The sequence below is a fragment of the Ascaphus truei genome, chromosome 4, assembly GCF_040206685.1.
Source record: "Ascaphus truei isolate aAscTru1 chromosome 4, aAscTru1.hap1, whole genome shotgun sequence".
Taxonomy (NCBI): domain Eukaryota; kingdom Metazoa; phylum Chordata; class Amphibia; order Anura; family Ascaphidae; genus Ascaphus; species Ascaphus truei.
The window spans coordinates 5,826,032-5,846,911 of record NC_134486.1 but is presented as its reverse complement, the minus strand read 5'-3'; the positions used below and the strand labels follow the sequence as shown (position 1 = coordinate 5,846,911).

The following is a 20,880-nucleotide window of genomic DNA, read 5'->3' as shown; positions in this document are numbered from 1 at the left end:
TCCTCTGACGGACACAGACAGTCTGTGATACATTACATTGCATGCGCATCATGTAACTCCTCTGTCAGACACAGATAGTATGTGATACATTACATTGCATGTGCATCATGTAACTCCTCTGTCAGACACAGACAGTATGTGATACATTACATTGCATGCGCATCATGTAACTCCTCTGACAGACACAGACAGTATGTGATACATTACATTGCATGCGCATCATGTAACTCCTCTGACAGACACAGACAGTATGTGATACATTACATTACATGCGCATCATGTAACTCCTCTGACAGACACAGAATGTATGTGACACATTACATTGCATGCACATCATGTAACTCCTCTGTCAGACACAGACAGTATGTGATACATTACATTGCATGCGCATCATGTAACTCCTCTGTCAGACACAGACAGTATGTGATACATTACATTGCATGAGCATCATGTAACTCCTCTGACAGACACAGACAGTCTGTGATACATTACATTGCATGTGCATCATGTAACTCCTCTGACAGACACAGACAGTATGTGATATATTACATTACATGCGCATCATGTAACTCCTCTGTCAGACACAGACAGTATATGATACATTACATTGCATGCGCATCATGTAATTCCTCTGACAGACAGTATGTGATACATTACATTGCATGCGCATCATGTAACTCCTCTGACAGACACAGACAGTATGTGATACATTACATTGCATGTGCATCATGTGACTCCTCTGACAGACACAGATAGTATGTGATACATTACATTGCATGCGCATCATGTAACTCCTCTGACAGACACAGACAGTATGTGATACATTACATTGCATGAGCATCATGTAACTCCTCTGACAGACACAGACAGTCTGTGATACATTACATTGCATGTGCATCATGTAACTCCTCTGACAGACACAGACAGTATGTGATACATTACATTGCATGTGCATCATGTGACTCCTCTGACAGACACAGACAGTATGTGATACATTACATTGCATGCGCATCATGTAACTCCTCTGACAGACACAGACAGTATGTGATACATTACATTGCATTCGCACCATGTAACTCCTCTGACAGACACAGGCAGAATGTGATACATTACATTGCATGCGCATCATGTAACTCCTCTGTCAGACACAGACAGAATGTGATACATTACATTGCATGTGCATCATGTAACTCCTCTGACAGACAGTATGTGATACATTACATTGCATGCGTATCATGTAACTTCTCTGACAGACAGAATGTGATACATTACATTACATGCGCATCATGTAACTCCTCTGACAGACACATACAGCATGTGATATATTACATTGCATGCGCATCATGTAACTCCTCTGTCAGACACAGACAGTATGTGACACATTACATTGCATGCGCATCATGTAACTCCTCTGACAGACACAGACAGAATGTGATACATTACATTGCATGTGCATCATGTATCTCCTCTGACGGACACAGACAGTCTGTGATACATTACATTGCATGCGCATCATGTAACTCCTCTGTCAGACACAGATAGTATGTGATACATTACATTGCATGTGCATCATGTAACTCCTCTGTCAGACACAGACAGTATGTGATACATTACATTGCATGCGCATCATGTAACTCCTCTGACAGACACAGACAGTATGTGATACATTACATTGCATGCGCATCATGTAACTCCTCTGACAGACACAGACAGTATGTGATACATTACATTGCATGCGCATCATGTAACTCCTCTGTCAGACACAGACAGAATGTGATACATTACATTGCATGCGCATCATGTAACTCCTCTGTCAGACACAGACAGTATGTGATACATTACATTGCATGCGCATCATGTAACTCCTCTGACAGACACAGAGAGTATGTGATACATTACATTGCATGCGCATCATGTAACTGCTCTGACAGACACAGACAGAATGTGATACATTACATTGCATGCGCATCATGTAACTCCTCTGACAGACACAGACAGTATGTGATACATTACATTGCATGCGCATCATGTAACTCCTCTGTCAGACACAGACAGTATGTGATACATTACATTGCATGAGCATCATGTAACTCCTCTGACAGACACAGACAGTCTGTGATACATTACATTGCATGTGCATCATGTAACTCCTCTGACAGACACAGACAGTATGTGATATATTACATTACATGCGCATCATGTAACTCCTCTGTCAGACACAGACAGTATATGATACATTACATTGCATGCGCATCATGTAATTCCTCTGACAGACAGTATGTGATACATTACATTGCATGCGCATCATGTAACTCCTCTGACAGACACAGACAGTATGTGATACATTACATTGCATGTGCATCATGTGACTCCTCTGACAGACACAGATAGTATGTGATACATTACATTGCATGCGCATCATGTAACTCCTCTGACAGACACAGACAGTATGTGATACATTACATTGCATGAGCATCATGTAACTCCTCTGACAGACACAGACAGTCTGTGATACATTACATTGCATGTGCATCATGTAACTCCTCTGACAGACACAGACAGTATGTGATATATCACATTACATGCGCATCATGTAACTCCTCTGTCAGACACAGACAGTATATGATACATTACATTGCATGCGCATCATGTAATTCCTCTGACAGACAGTATGTGATACATTACATTGCATGCGCATCATGTAACTCCTCTGACAGACACAGACAGTATGTGATACATTACATTGCATGTGCATCATGTGACTCCTCTGACAGACACAGACAGTATGTGATACATTACATTGCATGCGCATCATGTAACTCCTCTGACAGACACAGACAGTATGTGATACATTACATTGCATTCGCACCATGTAACTCCTCTGACAGACACAGGCAGAATGTGATACATTACATTGCATGCGCATCATGTAACTCCTCTGTCAGACACAGACAGAATGTGATACATTACATTGCATGTGCATCATGTAACTCCTCTGACAGACAGTATGTGATACATTACATTGCATGCGTATCATGTAACTTCTCTGACAGACAGAATGTGATACATTACATTACATGCGCATCATGTAACTCCTCTGACAGACACATACAGCATGTGATATATTACATTGCATGCGCATCATGTAACTCCTCTGTCAGACACAGACAGTATGTGACACATTACATTGCATGAGCATCATGTAACTCCTCTGACAGACACAGACAGTCTGTGATACATTACATTACATGCGCATCATGTAACTCCTCTGACAGACACAGAATGTATGTGACACATTATATTGCATGCACATCATGTAACTCCTCTGTCAGACACAGACAGTATATGATACATTACATTGCATGTGCATCATGTAACACCTCTGACAGACGCAGACAGAATGTGATACATTACATTGCATGCGCATCATGTAACTCCTCTGACAGACACAGACAGTCTGTGATACATTACATTGCATGCGCATCCTGTAACTCCTCTGACAGACACAGACAGTATGTGATACATTACATTACATGCGCATCATGTAACTCCTCTGACAGACACAGAATGTATGTGACACATTACATTGCATGCACATCATGTAACTCCTCTGTCAGACACAGACAGTATGTGATACATTACATTGCATGTGCATCATGTAACACCTCTGACAGACGCAGACAGACTGTGATACATTACATTGCATGCGCATCATGTAACTCCTCTGACAGACACAGACAGTCTGTGATACATTACATTGCATGCGCATCCTGTAACTCCTCTGACAGACACAGACAGTATGTGATACATTACATTGCATGCACATCATGTAACTCCTCTGACAGACACAAACAGTATGTGATACATTACATTGCATGCACATCATGTAACTCCTCTGACAGACACAGACAGTATGTGATACATTACATTGCATGCGCATCATGTAACTCCTCTGACAGACACAGACAGTATGTGATACATTACATTGCATGCGCATCATGTAACTCCTCTGTCAGACACAGACAGTATGTGATACATTACATTGCATGCGCATCATGTAACTCCTCTGACAGACACAGACAGTATGTGATACATTACATTGCATGTGCATCATGTAACTCCTCTGACAGACACAGACAGTATGTGATACATTACATTGCATGCGCATCATGTAACTCCTCTGACAGACACAGACAGTATGTGATACATTACATTGCATGTGCATCATGTAACTCCTCTGACAGACACAGACAGTATGTGATACATTACATTGCATGCGCATCATGTAACTCCTCTGACAGACACAGACAGTATGTGACACATTACATTGCATGTGCATCATGTAATTCCTCTGACAGACACAGACAGTATGTGATACATTACATTGCATGCGCATCATGTAACTCCTCTGTCAGACACAGCCAGAATGTGATACATTACATTGCATGCGCATCATGTAACTCCTCTGACAGACACAGACAGAATGTGATACATTACATTGCATGTGCATCATGTAACTCCTCTGACAGACAGACAGTATGTGATACATTACATTGCATGCGCATCATGTAACTCCTCTGACAGACACAGACAGTATGTGATACATTACATTGCATGCACATCATGTAACTCCTCTGACAGACACAGACAGTATGTGATACATTACATTGCATGCGCATCATGTAACTCCTCTGTCAGACACAGCCAGAATGTGATACATTACATTGCATGTGCATCATGTAACTCCTCTGACAGACACAGACAGAATGTGATACATTACATTGCATGTGCATCATGTAACTCCTCTGACAGACAGACAGTATGTGATACATTACATTGCATGCACATCATGTAACTCCTCTGACAGACACAGACAGTATGTAATACATTATTGTTTATGCGCATCATGTAACTCCTCTTAAACTCTAATTGTCACTTGCTAAATCAGCTGACAAACATATGTCTATGTAGGATTGACTCTTTATTATTGGGCTCTTCGTACCCCAATTAATTTTGCATTCAGGTACAATTTGAACCCAATGCTGTAAAGCTATTCTATGCAAAAATATTAATACCCTTTGCAGGACGTTGATTCATTACAAGCAAATAAAAATATAATGGCCACCTACTTTCCGAAGCTGGGGTGCACAGGGATCTGCACTTTTTGCAGCACTTGTCGCTCCCTTGGCACTGGTCATCAGCGTGACACTCATCAGGTAAGAATGAAGCGTACGGGCAAAAACTATTCTTAACTGCAGGAGAATGATATTGTATAGTTAGGGAAGATAGCAAGGAAAACAGCTCAGCACTAGTCAGGTACAGAATGAGGTTGTCTGTAAACCCCAGATTTGGTTTAATTTAATTTTTATTTCAAAAAGTACAGTATGTTTTTATTTTTACAATTATTATGAATTCCTTTTGTACTCCTTTACTTAGTTACATAGTTACATAATTACATAGTTACATAGTTACATAGTTGATGAGGTTGAAAACAGATGTACGACCATCAAGTTCAACCTATGCTTTATTTAGACGGCAGATACTTTATCCTATATCTATACTCACTTATTGATCCACAGGAAGGCAAACAAAAAACCCCAGTGTTATATAATCCAATGATATCTCATAAGGGAAAAATAAATTCCTTCCTGACTCCAAGAATTGGCAATCAAATTTCTCTCTGGATCAACATCCTTCCCATGTATACTTATTTGGTATATCCCTGTATACCTTTCCTATCTAAAAAGCTTCCTTGTTTCCACTTTTTTTCTTTTTAGTTATCTGTTTCAATCCCTCCCCACTCCATCCTACTTTAAACTCTACCCAACCTTTTTAACGTTTCCCTGTCCCCTGATTTAGAGACTACGGATGAGTGGCCATAATTAGGGACACAGTTTAGGGATGCGGTGAAGTCTGATCCCAGCTTGGAGCGCATGAGGCTCCGGGCGTCCGAGCCTAACTCGGACAGTGGGTCAGAACGGTTCTCATGGCACCGCGGGCTCTTATATAGAGAGCACATGGCTATGGGTCTATATAGGGTCTGGACCGGTAAGTGAGAGTTAGTGGTACAGAGGGAAGATAGGCAACAGTTGTTACAGGTAGCCCACTCCATTCAACTAGCGGGGCATCAGGGGGTCACTCCGACGAGAGTCCGGCTGTTGCAGCGTTACTACTGGGCTGGGGCATCAGGGGCAGGGGAAGATTTCTGCCACTCCTGTGATGCCGTCCAGCGAGTGGGTAAGGCGGGTGATCGGGTAAGGGCACTCCTGAACCTGTTACTGGTAAATAGGGAACCCTTCCAGAAGGTAGCTATGGACATAGTGGGTCCTCTCATGATCCCCAGTTGGTCGGGCAAGCGTTACATACTCACGGTTGTGGATTTTGCCACCCGGTACCCTGAGGCTGTAGCCCTTGCCACCATTAATGCTAGGGCAGAAGCAAAAGCATTGCTAGTGTAGCCAGGTCACCCTTTGCCCCCTGCGACCCCCTCGGGAGCCTCCGTGGGCACAAGCGATGCCGGGTACTGCCGGAGGACAGCGGCAGACCCGACGGCCATCCCAAGGGTGGGGGCCGTTGCAGGGAGCGGTGCGCTGTCTCCGCGAGCAGGCCGGTTGCCGGGGACGCGATCGGGCCATTGCTAAGGCCGCGGTCGCGTCTCTAAGGTCCCGGCGGCCGGCGAGGAGAGCGCCGCCATTACGCAACCACTCGCGCATGCGCAGTGATCGCGCGAGTGTAGGAGTAAGCCGACAGAGTCGCGCATGCGCAGTACAGCCGCCAGAGGCAGGGAAAGTCGCGCGAGGGCCAGAACAGAGTAGGGAAAGGTTGAGGAAGCCCCAGATAGCTCGCGCCTGCGCAGGAAAGGCACGCACGCGGCCCCAATGCCAGGATAGGCTCTATGGGACTACAACTCCCATGGAGCATAGCGAGGGAGGCACCAGGTGCCTCATAGGAGCCAATAAGGCTGCAGGACTGCCCTGGAGGAAAGGATACATTTCGCGGGCTTGCACCACGCTAGTCAGTCAGCGGAGGGACCCTGTGAGGGAAGGAGGTAGGGTACAGGAGAGAGGGACTCCCCTGTATAAGGCCAGCACCCCTTTGGTCCAGGATAGCTCAGCTCCCCAGTAAGGTGAGTGTTGCCAGGGGCAGCCCTCAGGTTAGGGACCCTGCCACTTACATTAGTGGGAGCTGAGAGAAGGAAGTCTGCAGTTAGAGAGTTGGAGTCAGGGAGCTGTTAGGGAAGTAGGGTGTAGGGAGCGAGTGCAGCTTCTGCCCCATATAGGTACCTACACTCCAGGTAGACCCCAACTCCCCACTAGTTGGGTGGGTAACTGTTGAGGAAGGTGATAGAGAGTTGGAGCTAGGGAGCTGTGAAGGAAGAAGGGTGCGGGGAGTGAGAGCAGCTCCTGCACCCCATAGGTACCCACACCCCAGGTAGGCCCCAACCCCCCGCTAGTGTAGTGGGTTAAGTACTGAGGGAGGCCCAAGATAGGGACGCTGCCCTTAGTGTTATTAGAGTGCTGCCTTGTCAGTGTCACAGCGAGCAGTGCTGTGAGGTCTGATAGGCAGGCACCTTGTTGTGCAGCACGTTGGCTGCAGCCTCCAGTGAGTTACAGCTTGCTGCGGTAGGCACTGGGACTAGTCAGAGAGTAGTGGGTCTGGAGAAGGGCTATAGCTGTTCTAGTCACCTTGAGGTAGCGCTAGGGGTAGGATGCCTGAAGGGATAGCCTGTTAACGAGGTCAGGAATTCTGGAGAGGATCTGCGCTGGGCTAGCCAACAGTAGGTAGACGCCCAAGTACTGCATGGAAGAGTACTCTAGTCCATTCCAGATCACTTACCGAAGGGACTTGGGAAGTAAGGGGGAGTGGGACAGGTCATTACCCCCTACCGGCCATAGGAGTTCCCCAAGCCACTACAGGTTGCTGTACTACAGGGACAGGCCCTAGGTTAGGGTTCCTGTCACGTTAGTACCATTTATATAGATAGGGACACAGCGGCTGCTGCTGTTCCTGTGGAAGTGGTTGGACCCACGTTGGGGTCCACAGAGACGATTCCAGAGGGGGACCGCCCTAGTGGTCTGCACGTGCAAGGAGTTCGGTTGGAGGATCAGACGGACTCATCACACGTCTGACCCTTTGAGAAGTTTGTTGCTGACCCGAGCACCGGAGGGCTCGGCAGGTATTATACCATCACATGTGCACCAACAGGCCTAGAGGTTCTTAGTGACTGCGCAGTCACCCATTGACTATCTCTGTAGGAGTACGGGACATTGGGTGGGGTTCTTGGGACACTGGGTGGGATCACCTAGTGCCTGCGAGACGTCACTGTTAGTGTCTCACCGTGAGAGAGACACAGGTTATCATTATTATTCGTTAGTAAAGTCCTTAGTTATATAATTACTGTGTGTGTGGTTTCTGATTGGGTTCCTATGTAGGGTCATTCTACAATTCCATAGAATCCTACACAGGTGGAGGCGCTGAAAGAAGATTCGTTCTAGAGGATTCACCCCAGGCTCTCACTAGCGGAGGCTCAGACTTCCTGTGAGCCTGCAGGTATACGCACCACACCGGTAACACCGCATGTTCTACTCACCCACACTATATATGAGATTGGGTGGGGTGGAAAACCGATTACATTTGGAGGCGCTGCTGAGATACCACCTGGGGTGCCCTGTTCCAATTTTTTCCAAATTGTCCCGTCCCTATTTTTGTCACCATGTTTGTGAAGTCCGGAGACGAGGTCCTGGCCTGGGCTTTGAGGCCATACCTAGACCCTGGACAGGTAGTGGCGGTAGGAGGCATTCCCGTAACTATACCCAAAATGAAGGTTCGGGAGTATATGTGTAAAATTCCTGAGTGGCCATGGACATGTGTCTTAGATGAGGAGCAAGATCCCACGTCCACATGGAAGACCATTCTTTTTGTAGTAACCCACACTGAGAATATATGCCTGGCAAAGGCACCGTCCGCACTGTTCATGCCCGGGGGCCCCTCAGAAGGGTACCCCCTAGTCTACGCAGACCAAGCAGGATGGCGTTTCCCGCCAAATCAGGAGAGCGCACGTGCTGCTGACTGCCAACCTGCACAGCAAGATGTTGCAACAATCTGTCCGGGATTGGCGCGAAAATCAGAGCCCCTCCCCAGTGATGTGAGTGACTCAGAGCAGAGCCAGAACTACTCACTTGTAGAAAGTGCCCTTCCTACAGATTCCACCAGGGGGAGCAAACACTGTAATCTGCAACCATACGTTGACGCCGTGCTAGACTGTTTGATTTCTGAAGAGGTGTATTCCGATGTTGCGGACCCTGCTGTGGGCCCGTGTGCCCTTCGATGGTCAGTCAGACCTACTGCAGAGGTACCATCGGTCCTAGGCTTGGGACCAGTACCTACAGACGACAAGGGTGAGTCGACTGCCCCAGGGGTGTCGGGGGTGAGCCTCCAGGTGACCGCGGAGCACGATGGCTCCTTAAGTCTGGTCACCAGGGCGAAGGGCTCCCCTCTGCATCGCGTCCTGGCGGAGGTGTCCTCATTAGAAGATAGCTGTCCAGTGGTGCGAGTGGACCAGTGCCCACTGCCTATCGTGCCAGAAGAAGAGAAACCCATCGCAAGCCAGCCGAGTGGTAAGGAACCCCCTTGCCCCCCACAGGCTCCGATGGAGGTGGCCGTGAAGAAGGCCAGAGTTGCGGCTTCTGAGCGGAGTGTGAGCCCGTGTGCTCCGACACAAGTGGTCCCAGGACTGGGATCCAACGCTCCCGAAGTTCGAGTCAGTGAGTGGACTGTCCCAGAAGAGTTGGGGACAGGTTCCGATACCACCAAGGTGGGAACTGACAGCGTCCCCGAGGACCTGTTGGACACCGTGAATCACCGCAGTGGTAAGGTATCTACCCTTTACCCCCTGCCAGGTGAAACAGAGACTTTGCTGAAAGAGAAGCGGCCCATCCGCCAAGTAGTGGACCGTGGGAAAGGTCTTGGCCGCCTGGCCTGCTGTTTCCAAGGCGTGGATGACCAGGTAAAGACCGGGTTGAAAGACACTGTGCTATTCCTTCCACCAGGGGGAGGAAGTAGTACTGAACCAGTGACTGTCACCCCAGAGTGTGCTCTTCAAGAGAATTTTCTGGGAGAGGCTCACGGACGCAAAAGTGAGGTACCCCCACATGATCAGTTAGGGGCACCCCACAAATGGTCTCAGCTAGCCTCGGGAATTATGGGGTGTGATGTGACATGTGTTGGTTAGGTTAAAGCCGATCTGTTAAGTGTACGGGGTATGCCATGCCAATTGTCAGTGTGTGAAATTGTGCCCTGTTATGTCGTTCCCCAAGCGAGGGCGTTGGGTGTTTCACCAGGGGGAGAGTGTAGCCAGGTCACCCTTTGCCCCCTGCGACCCCCTCGGGAGCCTCCGTGGGCACAAGCGATGCCGGGTACTGCTGGAGGACAGCGGCAGACCCGACGGCCATCCCAAGGGTGGGGGCCGTTGCAGGGAGCGGTGCGCTGTCTCCGCGAGCAGGCCGGTTGCCGGGGACGCAATCGGGCCGTTGCTAAGGCCGCGGTCGCGTCTCTAAGGTCCCGGCGGCCGGCGAGGAGAGCGCCGCCATTACGCAACCACTCGCGCATGCGCAGTGATCGCGCGAGTGTAGGAGTAAGCCGACAGAGTCGCGCATGCGCAGTACAGCCGCCAGAGGCAGGGAAAGTCGCGCGAGGGCCAGAACAGAGTAGGGAAAGGTTGAGGAAGCCCCAGATAGCTCGCGCCTGCGCAGGAAAGGCGCGCACGCGGCCCCAATGCCAGGATAGGCTCTATGGGACTACAACTCCCATGGAGCATAGCGAGGGAGGCACCAGGTGCCTCATAGGAGCCAATAAGGCTACAGGACTGCCCTGGAGGAAAGGATACATTTCGCGGGCTTGCACCACGCTAGTCAGTCAGCGGAGGGACCCTGTGAGGGAAGGAGGTAGGGTACAGGAGAGAGGGACTCCCCTGTATTAGGCCAGCACCCCTTTGGTCCAGGATAGCTCAGCTCCCCAGTAAGGTGAGTGTTGCCAGGGGCAGCCCTCAGGTTAGGGACCCTGCCACTTACATTAGTGGGAGCTGAGAGAAGGAAGTCTGCAGTTAGAGAGTTGGAGTCAGGGAGCTGTTAGGGAAGTAGGGTGTAGGGAGCGAGTGCAGCTTCTGCCCCATATAGGTACCTACACTCCAGGTAGACCCCAACTCCCCACTAGTTGGGTGGGTAACTGTTGAGGAAGGTGATAGAGAGTTGGAGCTAGGGAGCTGTGAGGGAAGAAGGGTGCGGGGAGTGAGAGCAGCTCCTGCACCCCATAGGTACCCACACCCCAGGTAGGCCCCAACCCCCCGCTAGTGTAGTGGGTTAAGTACTGAGGGAGGCCCAAGATAGGGACGCTGCCCTTAGTGTTGTTAGAGTGCTGCCTTGTCAGTGTCACAGCGAGCAGTGCTGTGAGGTCTGATAGGCAGGCACCTTGTTGTGCAGCACGTTGGCTGCAGCCTCCAGTGAGTTACAGCTTGCTGCGGTAGGCACTGGGACTAGTCAGAGAGTAGTGGGTCTGGAGAAGGGCTATAGCTGTTCTAGTCACCTTGAGGTAGCGCTAGGGGTAGGATGCCTGAAGGGATAGCCTGTTAACGAGGTCAGGAATTCTGGAGAGGATCTGCGCTGGGCTAGCCAACAGTAGGTAGACGCCCAAGTACTGCATGGAAGAGTACTCTAGTCCATTCCAGATCACTTACCGAAGGGACTTGGGAAGTAAGGGGGAGTGGGACAGGTCATTACCCCCTACCGGCCATAGGAGTTCCCCAAGCCACTACAGGTTGCTGTACTACAGGGACAGGCCCTAGGTTAGGGTTCCTGTCACGTTAGTACCATTTATATAGATAGGGACACAGCGGCTGCTGCTGTTCCTGTGGAAGTGGTTGGACCCACGTTGGGGTCCACAGAGACGATTCCAGAGGGGGACCGCCCTAGTGGTCTGCACGTGCAAGGAGTTCGGTTGGAGGATCAGACGGACTCATCACACGTCTGACCCTTTGAGAAGTTTGTTGCTGACCCGAGCACCGGAGGGCTCGGCAGGTATTATACCATCACATGTGCACCAACAGGCCTAGAGGTTCTTAGTGACTGCGCAGTCACCCATTGACTATCTCTGTAGGAGTACGGGACATTGGGTGGGGTTCTTGGGACACTGGGTGGGATCACCTAGTGTTTGGGAATCGTCCTGCGAGACGTCACTGTTAGTGTCTCACCGTGAGAGAGACACAGGTTATCATTATTATTCGTTAGTAAAGTCCTTAGTTATATAATTACTGTGTGTGTGGTTTCTGATTGGGTTCCTATGTAGGGTCATTCTACAATTCCATAGAATCCTACATAGGTGGAGGCGCTGAAAGAAGATTCGTTCCAGAGGATTCACCCCAGGCTCTCACTAGCGGAGGCTCAGACTTCCTGTGAGCCTGCAGGTATACGCACCACACCGGTAACACCGCATGTTCTACTCACCCACACTATATATGAGATTGGGTGGGGTGGAAAACCCGTTACACTAGTTATATTCACTAGAGTAGGTTTCACTAGTGAGATTCTAACTGACCAATGGTCACAATTCATGAGTTAATTGTTACAGTGTCTCTGGGATGCTTGCGGGATGAAGCACCAGCGCACGACTCCTTACCACCCTCAGACAAACAGGTTATGTGAGAGGTTCAACGGTACCCTGAAGCAGATGCTGCGAGATTTTATAGAGGCAGAGAGAATAGACTGGGAGATTCACGACCGTGGTTAACACAGGTCATACAAAGCTATGCTCAGCCAAAGAATGAATGGCTGAGCAAGGTATAAGTAGGAGGAAGGACCAATAGGGAGAAGGGGAGTAACGAGGGAGCGGCCCCAGGGAAGATAGGGATTGGTAGGGAGAAACTTACCACAGCTGTATCAGATGTGCAGCTTGTGAGAGGTGCACGCGCATCAGGCGTGTGCCACGTGGGAGAGACGCGCGCGGCCTCAGCTGGAGACGGGAACTTCCCCCGAGGGCGGACGCAAAGGTCTCCTGCCGTGCGCGCGCATGAACGAAGTCAGCAGCCGCCGTGGGAAGCGGAGGAGAGGGGAGATCCTGCCCGCGGCGGCGTGGAGGCACTGCAGGGGCGGCGGTGATTACAGTTGCAAGGGGAACCCCTCTAGAGGAAGGTGTTCCCCCGGACCTCACACTACGGCAACATGGAGGCACAGCAGGAGCGGCGGTGAGTCCCGTCGCGGGGGGAACCCCTCCAGAGGGAGGTATTCCCCCGGACCTCACACCCTTAAGGGTTTAAGCCAATCTAGAGGGGAGATTCCAGGCGCCAAACCTCCAAAGATGCTCTGGACTGAATAGACGCGAGCTGGCTTCAAGGATTTTGAACTCAGAAAAGTTTCTAAGTCCCGCCTTTTAGAACGCAGTGGTCACGTCTGGCATTGCATGCCCAAATCAGTTCCAGGACTTTCGTGAGTAACTTCCGGTCATTGGAAAGTGCTCCTACAGAGGTAATTTTTGTGAATTTCGTTCTAAGGATAGATTTATTCGTTAGCCCCGTTCCCAGTAAGTGTGTTAACCCTGTGAATTGTGTTACATTGTGTGTATGTCTTTTCCTGAAATAAATTACAATTTATTTTACCTCCTTGTTTTGCTCAATCATAGGATCCCGGTATAAAAAGGTGGAGATAAACCTGGTCTCCCGTGACAGTGGCAAAGAAATAAAAATTAAGAATAGAATCACATGCAGGTCCACATTTGCAATATACATTAGTAAGTGCCCCTGTGGCTTAGTTTACGTGGGTAAAACAACCAGAAAGCTTAAGGTAAGATTCATAGAACATAAGAGTGTGATACGTAAGGGTACAGACCCCACTATCTTGTTCCAACATTGCATAGAGCACAGACACAATGTGGCATCCCTAAGGCCCAGGACATAGTGCACTCAGCGTCGCTGAGGTGGGCTGAGCCGCGCTAAACAGATGCACACAGCCCCTGCATCTGTTATCAGCGCGGCTATAGTTTCTCCCTCCGCATGCGCGCTGATGTGTGCGGAGGAGGAGAAACTTCCCCGAGAGCGGCAAGTTTGATCCATCCAATGGGGCTGCAGCCGGTACCCTACAGAGCACTACAGAGCCGCCATTGTGTGTGTGTGTGTGTGTGTGTGTGTGTGTGTGTGTGTGTGTGTGTGTGTGTGTGTGTGTGTGTGTGTGTGTGTGTGTGAAAAACGGGCTGGGGCTGGTGCTGGTGCAGGGGTGTGGGTGTGAAAAACGGGCTGGGGCTGTGTGTGCATGTGTGTGTGTGTGTGTGCATGTGTGTGTGTATGTTTGTGTGCATGTGTGTGTGTGTGCATGTGTGTGTGCATGTGTATGTATGTGTGCATGTGTGTGTGTGCATGTGTGTATGTGTGTATGTGTGTGTGTGTGTGTGTGTGTGCATGTGTGTGTGTGTGTGTGTGTGTGTGTGTGTGTGTGTGTGTGTGTGTGTGTGTGTGTGTGTGTGTGTGTGTGTGTGTGTGTGTGTGTGTGTGTGTGTGTGTATGTATGTATGTGCGCATGCGTGCGTGCGCGTGCGTGAATATATTTATCAAAGTTGCACAATGTTAATAAATAATTTATTCTCACAACATGTATTTTTTTTAATTTTTAAATTATTATATAATATACACACACACACACACATAAACACACACACAGGTTCCCCAGTGACACACAAACACACAGACCAATTCAAAGTGACACACACACACACACACACTGACAGCTACCAAGTGACACACACACACACACACACACAGTGATACCCGCCTCCCAAGCACTTGCTTTCTCCTTTGCCAGGACAGCAAAAAGCTCCTGGCAGAGCGAGCGGCAGCAAGCAAGAGCGAGCAGCAGCACCTAAGCGCTTACTATGTCCCAGGCCTAAGAATTATGGGTATTGAGTCTACAGCACCCAGACAAGGGATCCCTGACAGAGAAACCTTCTTGCTTAGGCGAGAAGCTTACTGGATACACTCATTAAATACAAGCAATGGGGGTGGACTAAATGAACAACAAAGGAGATAGTCATTTCTCCTATTGAATGCTGGGAGCTGGATCATTGAACCCTATGAGCCTGTCTGGATTCCATATTCCCCTGATGGCCACACTTCGCCTGCACCAATAGCAGTACTTTGTACTGAATATCGTATGCTGCATGTCTTACACTGACCTCGGATAATGTTATTAGGAGAGCACTGTTCTTCTGTTATGTACATGTTTTTTTGCACTTTTTGATGGTGTTTGACTTTTAACACACTTTATTGTTTTGGTGTTATATTAGGTCTCTCACACTTCAGCTTGTATGCGAGGGTTTTCACCCCTCCCCGCCCCTACAGGGTTCCCATGCCGACCGTCAAAACAACTCAGTCCAGTGAGTCTTTTCCGCCTCGGGCCCATCGTGCTGACGCGCTGACATCATCACATGGGCGTCTGCGCCATGGAGAGGCAGTTCGAGCACGGAGGTGTGAGGACACCAGGGGTATAAATATAAGCATTACTACCACTAGCCTGTAGCCCTCACCGTGAAGAAGGCAGCACAGCTCTGCTGAAACTTCGATTTCACTGGCAGAATACATGTTGATGAAGATTAAGACGCGAGCCTGCATCCTCCTTCCTGACTACTCACCTTGGGCACCTGGGATCTCCCCGAAGCAAGCACACCGGCAGCTAAGTACCCCCCACCTCTATACCAGTTGATTGAGTGCGAGCACTACCCTCTTTTGCAGCCCCGGTGTAATTCCACTCGCGTACTGGAAAAAGGGGCCTGCACGTTGGGAAGAATTGGGGGAATACCGGTATCTTTGTCCCCCGAACTCCTGCCAATCAAATAATTGCATTTCAACCCAAATATCCCACATAAAACATGCCCACAAGAATTCTCACATTTCCACGGCAAAGGGAACATGTAAAAAGGAAAAGTTTTATTTTGTATTGTCCCTGGTCCCTGGTTTATGGTGCTAGGTAGCTTTGAGGGACCGCACGGTTTCAGGGGTAACCAGATGGGCTTAATCCTTTATTGTATCGCCTTGATACCTCCTTCCATCACAATGCTTCTCAGTGTTAAACATCTGATGAACCTGCTGCAGCAGGAAATGCAATAAGTAGTATGCGCGAGTTATCTCAGCCGTAGCTATGCGATCACAATAGATTGGCGAGGAGCCCAGATACCCCCCCAGCCAGCAAGATTATTTTTATTAGTATTAATGATAAATTTTCTACCAAGTCTGATTTGGGGATAGATAAACTCCTCTGTTTACCCATCTGGTGCATGGTGTTTATTATAACAAAAGGACATGTTTGATATGTGGCTACACACACTTCTCATGAGCTTCTCCTTTGCTTAAGTATCCCAAAGCCCCAATCCCCTGGTGAGCAGCCCGTCCCTCCATACCGTACCTTTTTTGAGTGGCAGAAGGCAGCGTTTCCTGCAGCCAGAGTAACAGCACTTCTTTGTCCCCGTGCAGTTTGCATCTGTATTACATTCTGGCACAAATGAAGCAACATCACATGTAGGATAATCCACATTCTGGGGACAAACGCCGGTTTTAACTGGCTTTACTGAAAGATCACAAAGCACAAAAAGAAATGCATTAATTACACCCAGGACATTGATTTATGTGCAGTAATAATTTTGAATCTACTAGATTAGTAGATTACAATTACACTTAAAATACATAGAGTATCCCAAAGTAATAAACCCCCGTGAGCAGTCCGTCCTCCGTAGCTTCCATGCGCAGAACACAGCGCAAGGTGCAGCCAGACAAACAGCCCTTCTTTGGCACCTGGCAGTCACTGTCTCTATAACATTCTGGCCATTCCGGAATAGCTATTATATCACATTTAAGGTAATCCACATCCGCAGGACAAGTGACGCGTTTCACTTTGTTAAAGGGAAGCTCTGAGAGATAACAAAGAGAGGCAGAGGTCCCAAAATGCTGTCTCATCCATAATGGTTCCGTGCCTCAACTTAACGTGCCTTCCTTTCCCCCTCCACCCACCACGAGGTTTGGTGGATTTGCGTGCAAATAAAGAAGGGGAGGGGCTAGTGGGTAGTGGGGTGGGCAATTTAAGCCCAGCGCTCGCAGGGACTAATCACTGATTCTGTTTTTTTTCTCCCTGCAGGTACCTGTGGCTCCCGATCGTGATCACCGATCCCCAGCACAATGAAGCAGCCCAGCAGAATCCAGCCTCCTGCATCGGCAGCCCCACAGAAGCAGCCGGCTGCCTGGTCACCCCTCCGCATGCTGCCCCGGTCACCCCTCCCCATACTGCCCCAGTCACCTCCCCCCATGCTGCCCTGGTTACCTCCCCCCATTCTGCCCTGGTCACCTCCCCCCATGCTGCCCTGGTCACCTCCTCCCATGCTGCCCTGGTCACCTCCCCCCATGCTGCCCTGGTCACCTCCCCCCATGCTGCCCTGGTCACCCCTCCCATTGCTGCCCTGGTCACCCCTCCCCATGCTACCCCGGTCACCTCTCCCCATGCTGCCCTGGTCACCTCTCCCCATGCTGCCCTGATCACCCCTCCCCATGCTGCCCCGGTCACCCCTCCCCATGCTGCCCCCGTCACCTCTCACCATCCTGCCCAGGTCACCTGTGCCCATGCTTCCCTGGTCACCTCTCCCAGGCTGCCCTGGTCAACCCTCCCCATGCTGCCCTGGTCACCCCTCCCCATGCTACCCCAGTCACCTCTCCCCATACTGCTCTGGTCACCCCTCCCGCTACACAGTGCATCCCCCCGATGCTGCCCACACCATCCCCTCTCCTGCTGACCAGACCACCCCCCCCATGGCTGGACTGAGCCACCCCACTCTGTTCACCATCCCACCCACTGCCACAGTGGCGTTACCCTCCGCCGGATTTCCCCTGCCCTACGCCCAGGCGCATTATGCCCCCCATGTGCCTTATGCCCAAAAGCATTACACCCATGCGTCTTACGCCCATGCGTCTTCCCAACTCACCCCGTACACACCCACACATTACACGAATTATGCCCCTGCGCCGTGCGTGCCCACCACCTATGCGCCATACACACCTGCGCCCCTAGCACCCGCCCTGGTGCCATACGTGCCACTGCCCCACACACCCACCCCTGTGCCTTATGCACCTGCGCACCACGCACCCGCCATACGCTCCTGGCGCACCTGCGCCAGCCTGGGATCCATCAATGGCAGCCCCACTGTCGCTGGCTACAGGGTGGCACCTAGTCACCCCCAGTGTCCCGGGTGCCCCCCCGGCAAATGCGCCGGTACAAAGGGCGCTAGGAAGCTTCGCCGATCCGGGTAGCGTAAACAGGAGCCGTGCAGCGAGTAAAAAATCCAGGACCGGTCACCTAGGTATCCAGGATCAGGTGAGCATGATAAGGCCATGTTGGAAAATGAGGATGTTAGTGATGTGGGGTCGGTTAGGACAGGGTCGGACTGTGAGTCCCAAGGGTCAGACAGTGATGATAGTGAGAGCGCTAGGGCGAGCAGCGAGTCACACGCAAGCAGCGGCACAGACAGCGACGAGACCCCAGGGATAAAGCGTATAAGGAAGCAGGTAGAAGCATTTAGCAAGGTGGCAAAGCGGAGTAGGACAGATAAGGCAAAACGCAAAGCGCGCAAGGCAAGTGTGCGGTTTCCGCCCACAGTGCAGAGGATTTGTTCGCGGTCGAGACTAGCTCCCTGTACACACACCTGCCCAGGAGAACACAGAGAGACATAGGTAACAGGAAGTATGTGGATATGTTTAAGCTGTCTGTAGCCAGGCGAGCAGAGAGGAAGCGCGGCGGGAGGCGGGCGAGGAAGTGCAGGTAGTGAGGAGTAATGCGAACTGGATTTTGGGTTTCACTGTGTTCAGGGACTGTTTCCTTACAAAACATCCCAAGCAATTGCATAATGTGATGAAATACCTTAATGTGATACAGACCATATATGACGAACACAGGGGGTCAGCGTGGCGATATTGTGACGAGCAGTTCAGGCAGAGGTGGCAGGGGGATACACGGTTGAGTTTGGGGAAGATGGACATGGAATTGTGGATGAAGTTAGTGGGACAGGGAAGCAAGGGGGCGACACGTCCTTTTCCAAGGGTCCAGGCGGTCGGCCTGGGAGTGATTCAACAAGCAGGGGCAATAAAGGGGAGGGTTGGGTGTTTAATGATAAACACTGCAATTAAAGGAGATAAAATTGGGATGTATGATGGGCCCATCCACATCTCCCACCTCTCCCCCCTCTCTCACAGTTAATTATTTCCCCGGGTGCAAAAAAAAATAATATTCAGGCTAATACAACACCTGTCATACCCAAGGGGGTATGATGCCATAGACCCAATTTACGATGGATACAATACCAATCATTCGACACTGCCATAAGGGATAATTAAGATATATGGGGAGGGAGCACTATTGGTAAAATTGACATTGAAGCAGCCTTTTCGGCTGTTACCATTGGCCCCCAGCAGCTTCAGATTCAAAAATCAAATGCTTAAAAGGGGTACATTAGGGCGCGGCAGGCGAGCAATTAAATAATCTTCTAACATGTTTACTATCTTCACCGCGGGGGCCCCTCGATATTTTATTAACATCCGCAGGCCTTTGCAAGCGATCAGCAGCCAGGGTTTAGGGTCACAGCTTGGGGTGTGGAGTGAGTCCCCAGTAAGTGGCCTTATTGGGTCCTCCGGGTGGTGGAACTGTCAGGCCAGTCATCGTAGGGACACCGTGAATACCCAAAATGGGGCTCCATCCGATGCGGATGGGCCGCCAGGTAACGGTCCCTCTGAAAAGATTGTGCGGGCTGGAGGCGCCGACGCAGGTGGTCAGGCGCTGTACCCCTGACACCAATCATAGGCATCTGAGCTCTATCCTATGTGGGTAGGCCCATGCGGCTCTGATAAGGGGGACCTAGGGGCCGTGGAATGTGTCTCTCACGGCGGAGTGTGTCTCTCCTGGTGGACGGTAGATTAGGGCGGGTGGAGGAGGGATCCCCCTGCCGGAAGATACCGAGAATAGGGAGGACAAAGGACTAAGATTATGGCTGACAGTTATTTGCAGGTATTGTTAAAACTATAAAGCTGTGACCAATTTGGCTTCCACAAAACTGTGTTGTCTCAGTTTGTTAAGGGGGTGTAAGTTGACCACACAGTAGGCACACTAAGCAGTTAAGAGAGAAGCGGCCCTTCTCTCTGTGTCTCCCTGCAGAGCTCTTAAAGCAGAGAGAAGCTGCCCCTCTCTCTGTGTCTCCACGCACAGCTCTTACAGCAGAGAGCAGAGAGAAGCAGACCCTCTCTCTGTGTCTCCCCACACAGCTGTTACAGCAGAGAGAGCAGAGAGAAGCGATACCTCTCTCTGTGTCTCCCCGCACAGCTCTTACAGCAGAGAGATCAGAGAGAAGCGGTCCCTCCCTCTGTGTCTCCCCGCACAGCTCTTACAGCAGAGAGATCAGTGAGAAGCGCCCCTCTCTCTGTCTCCCCACACAGCACTTACATCAGAGAGAAGCGGTCCCTCTCGCTGTGTCTCCCACACAGCTCTTACAGCAGAGAGAAGCTGTCTCTCTCTCTGTGTCTCCCGCACAGCTCTTACAGCAGAGAGATCAGAGAGAAGCGGTCCCTCTCTCTGTGTCTCCCCGCACAGCTCTTACAGCAGAGAGATCAGTGAGAAGCGGTCCCTCTCTCTGTCTCCCCACACAGCACTTACATCAGAGAGAAGCGGTCCCTCTCGCTGTGTCTCCCACACAGCTCTTACAGCAGAGAGATCAGAGAGAAGCGGTCCCCCTCTCTGTGTCTCCCCGCACAGCTCTTACAGCAGAGAGATCAGAGAGAAGCGGTCCCTCTCTCTGTGTCTCCCCGCACAGCTCTTACAG

At 50.2% G+C, this 20,880-nt stretch overlaps 1 protein-coding gene across 1 annotated transcript in view; it reads right to left on the bottom strand.

Annotated features, from left to right (window-relative positions):
• LOC142492532 (porwaprin-b-like) overlaps positions 1-20,880 on the bottom strand; it is a 39,795-nt gene that overhangs the window by 8,735 nt on the left and 10,180 nt on the right. The window contains exons 2-3 of the mRNA XM_075595230.1: positions 16,437-16,598; positions 5,130-5,252 (exon numbers count right to left, since the gene is read on the bottom strand). Coding sequence (XP_075451345.1) covers positions 5,130-5,252; positions 16,437-16,598 — 285 coding nt within the window. The remainder of the gene's footprint in view (positions 1-5,129; positions 5,253-16,436; positions 16,599-20,880) is intronic.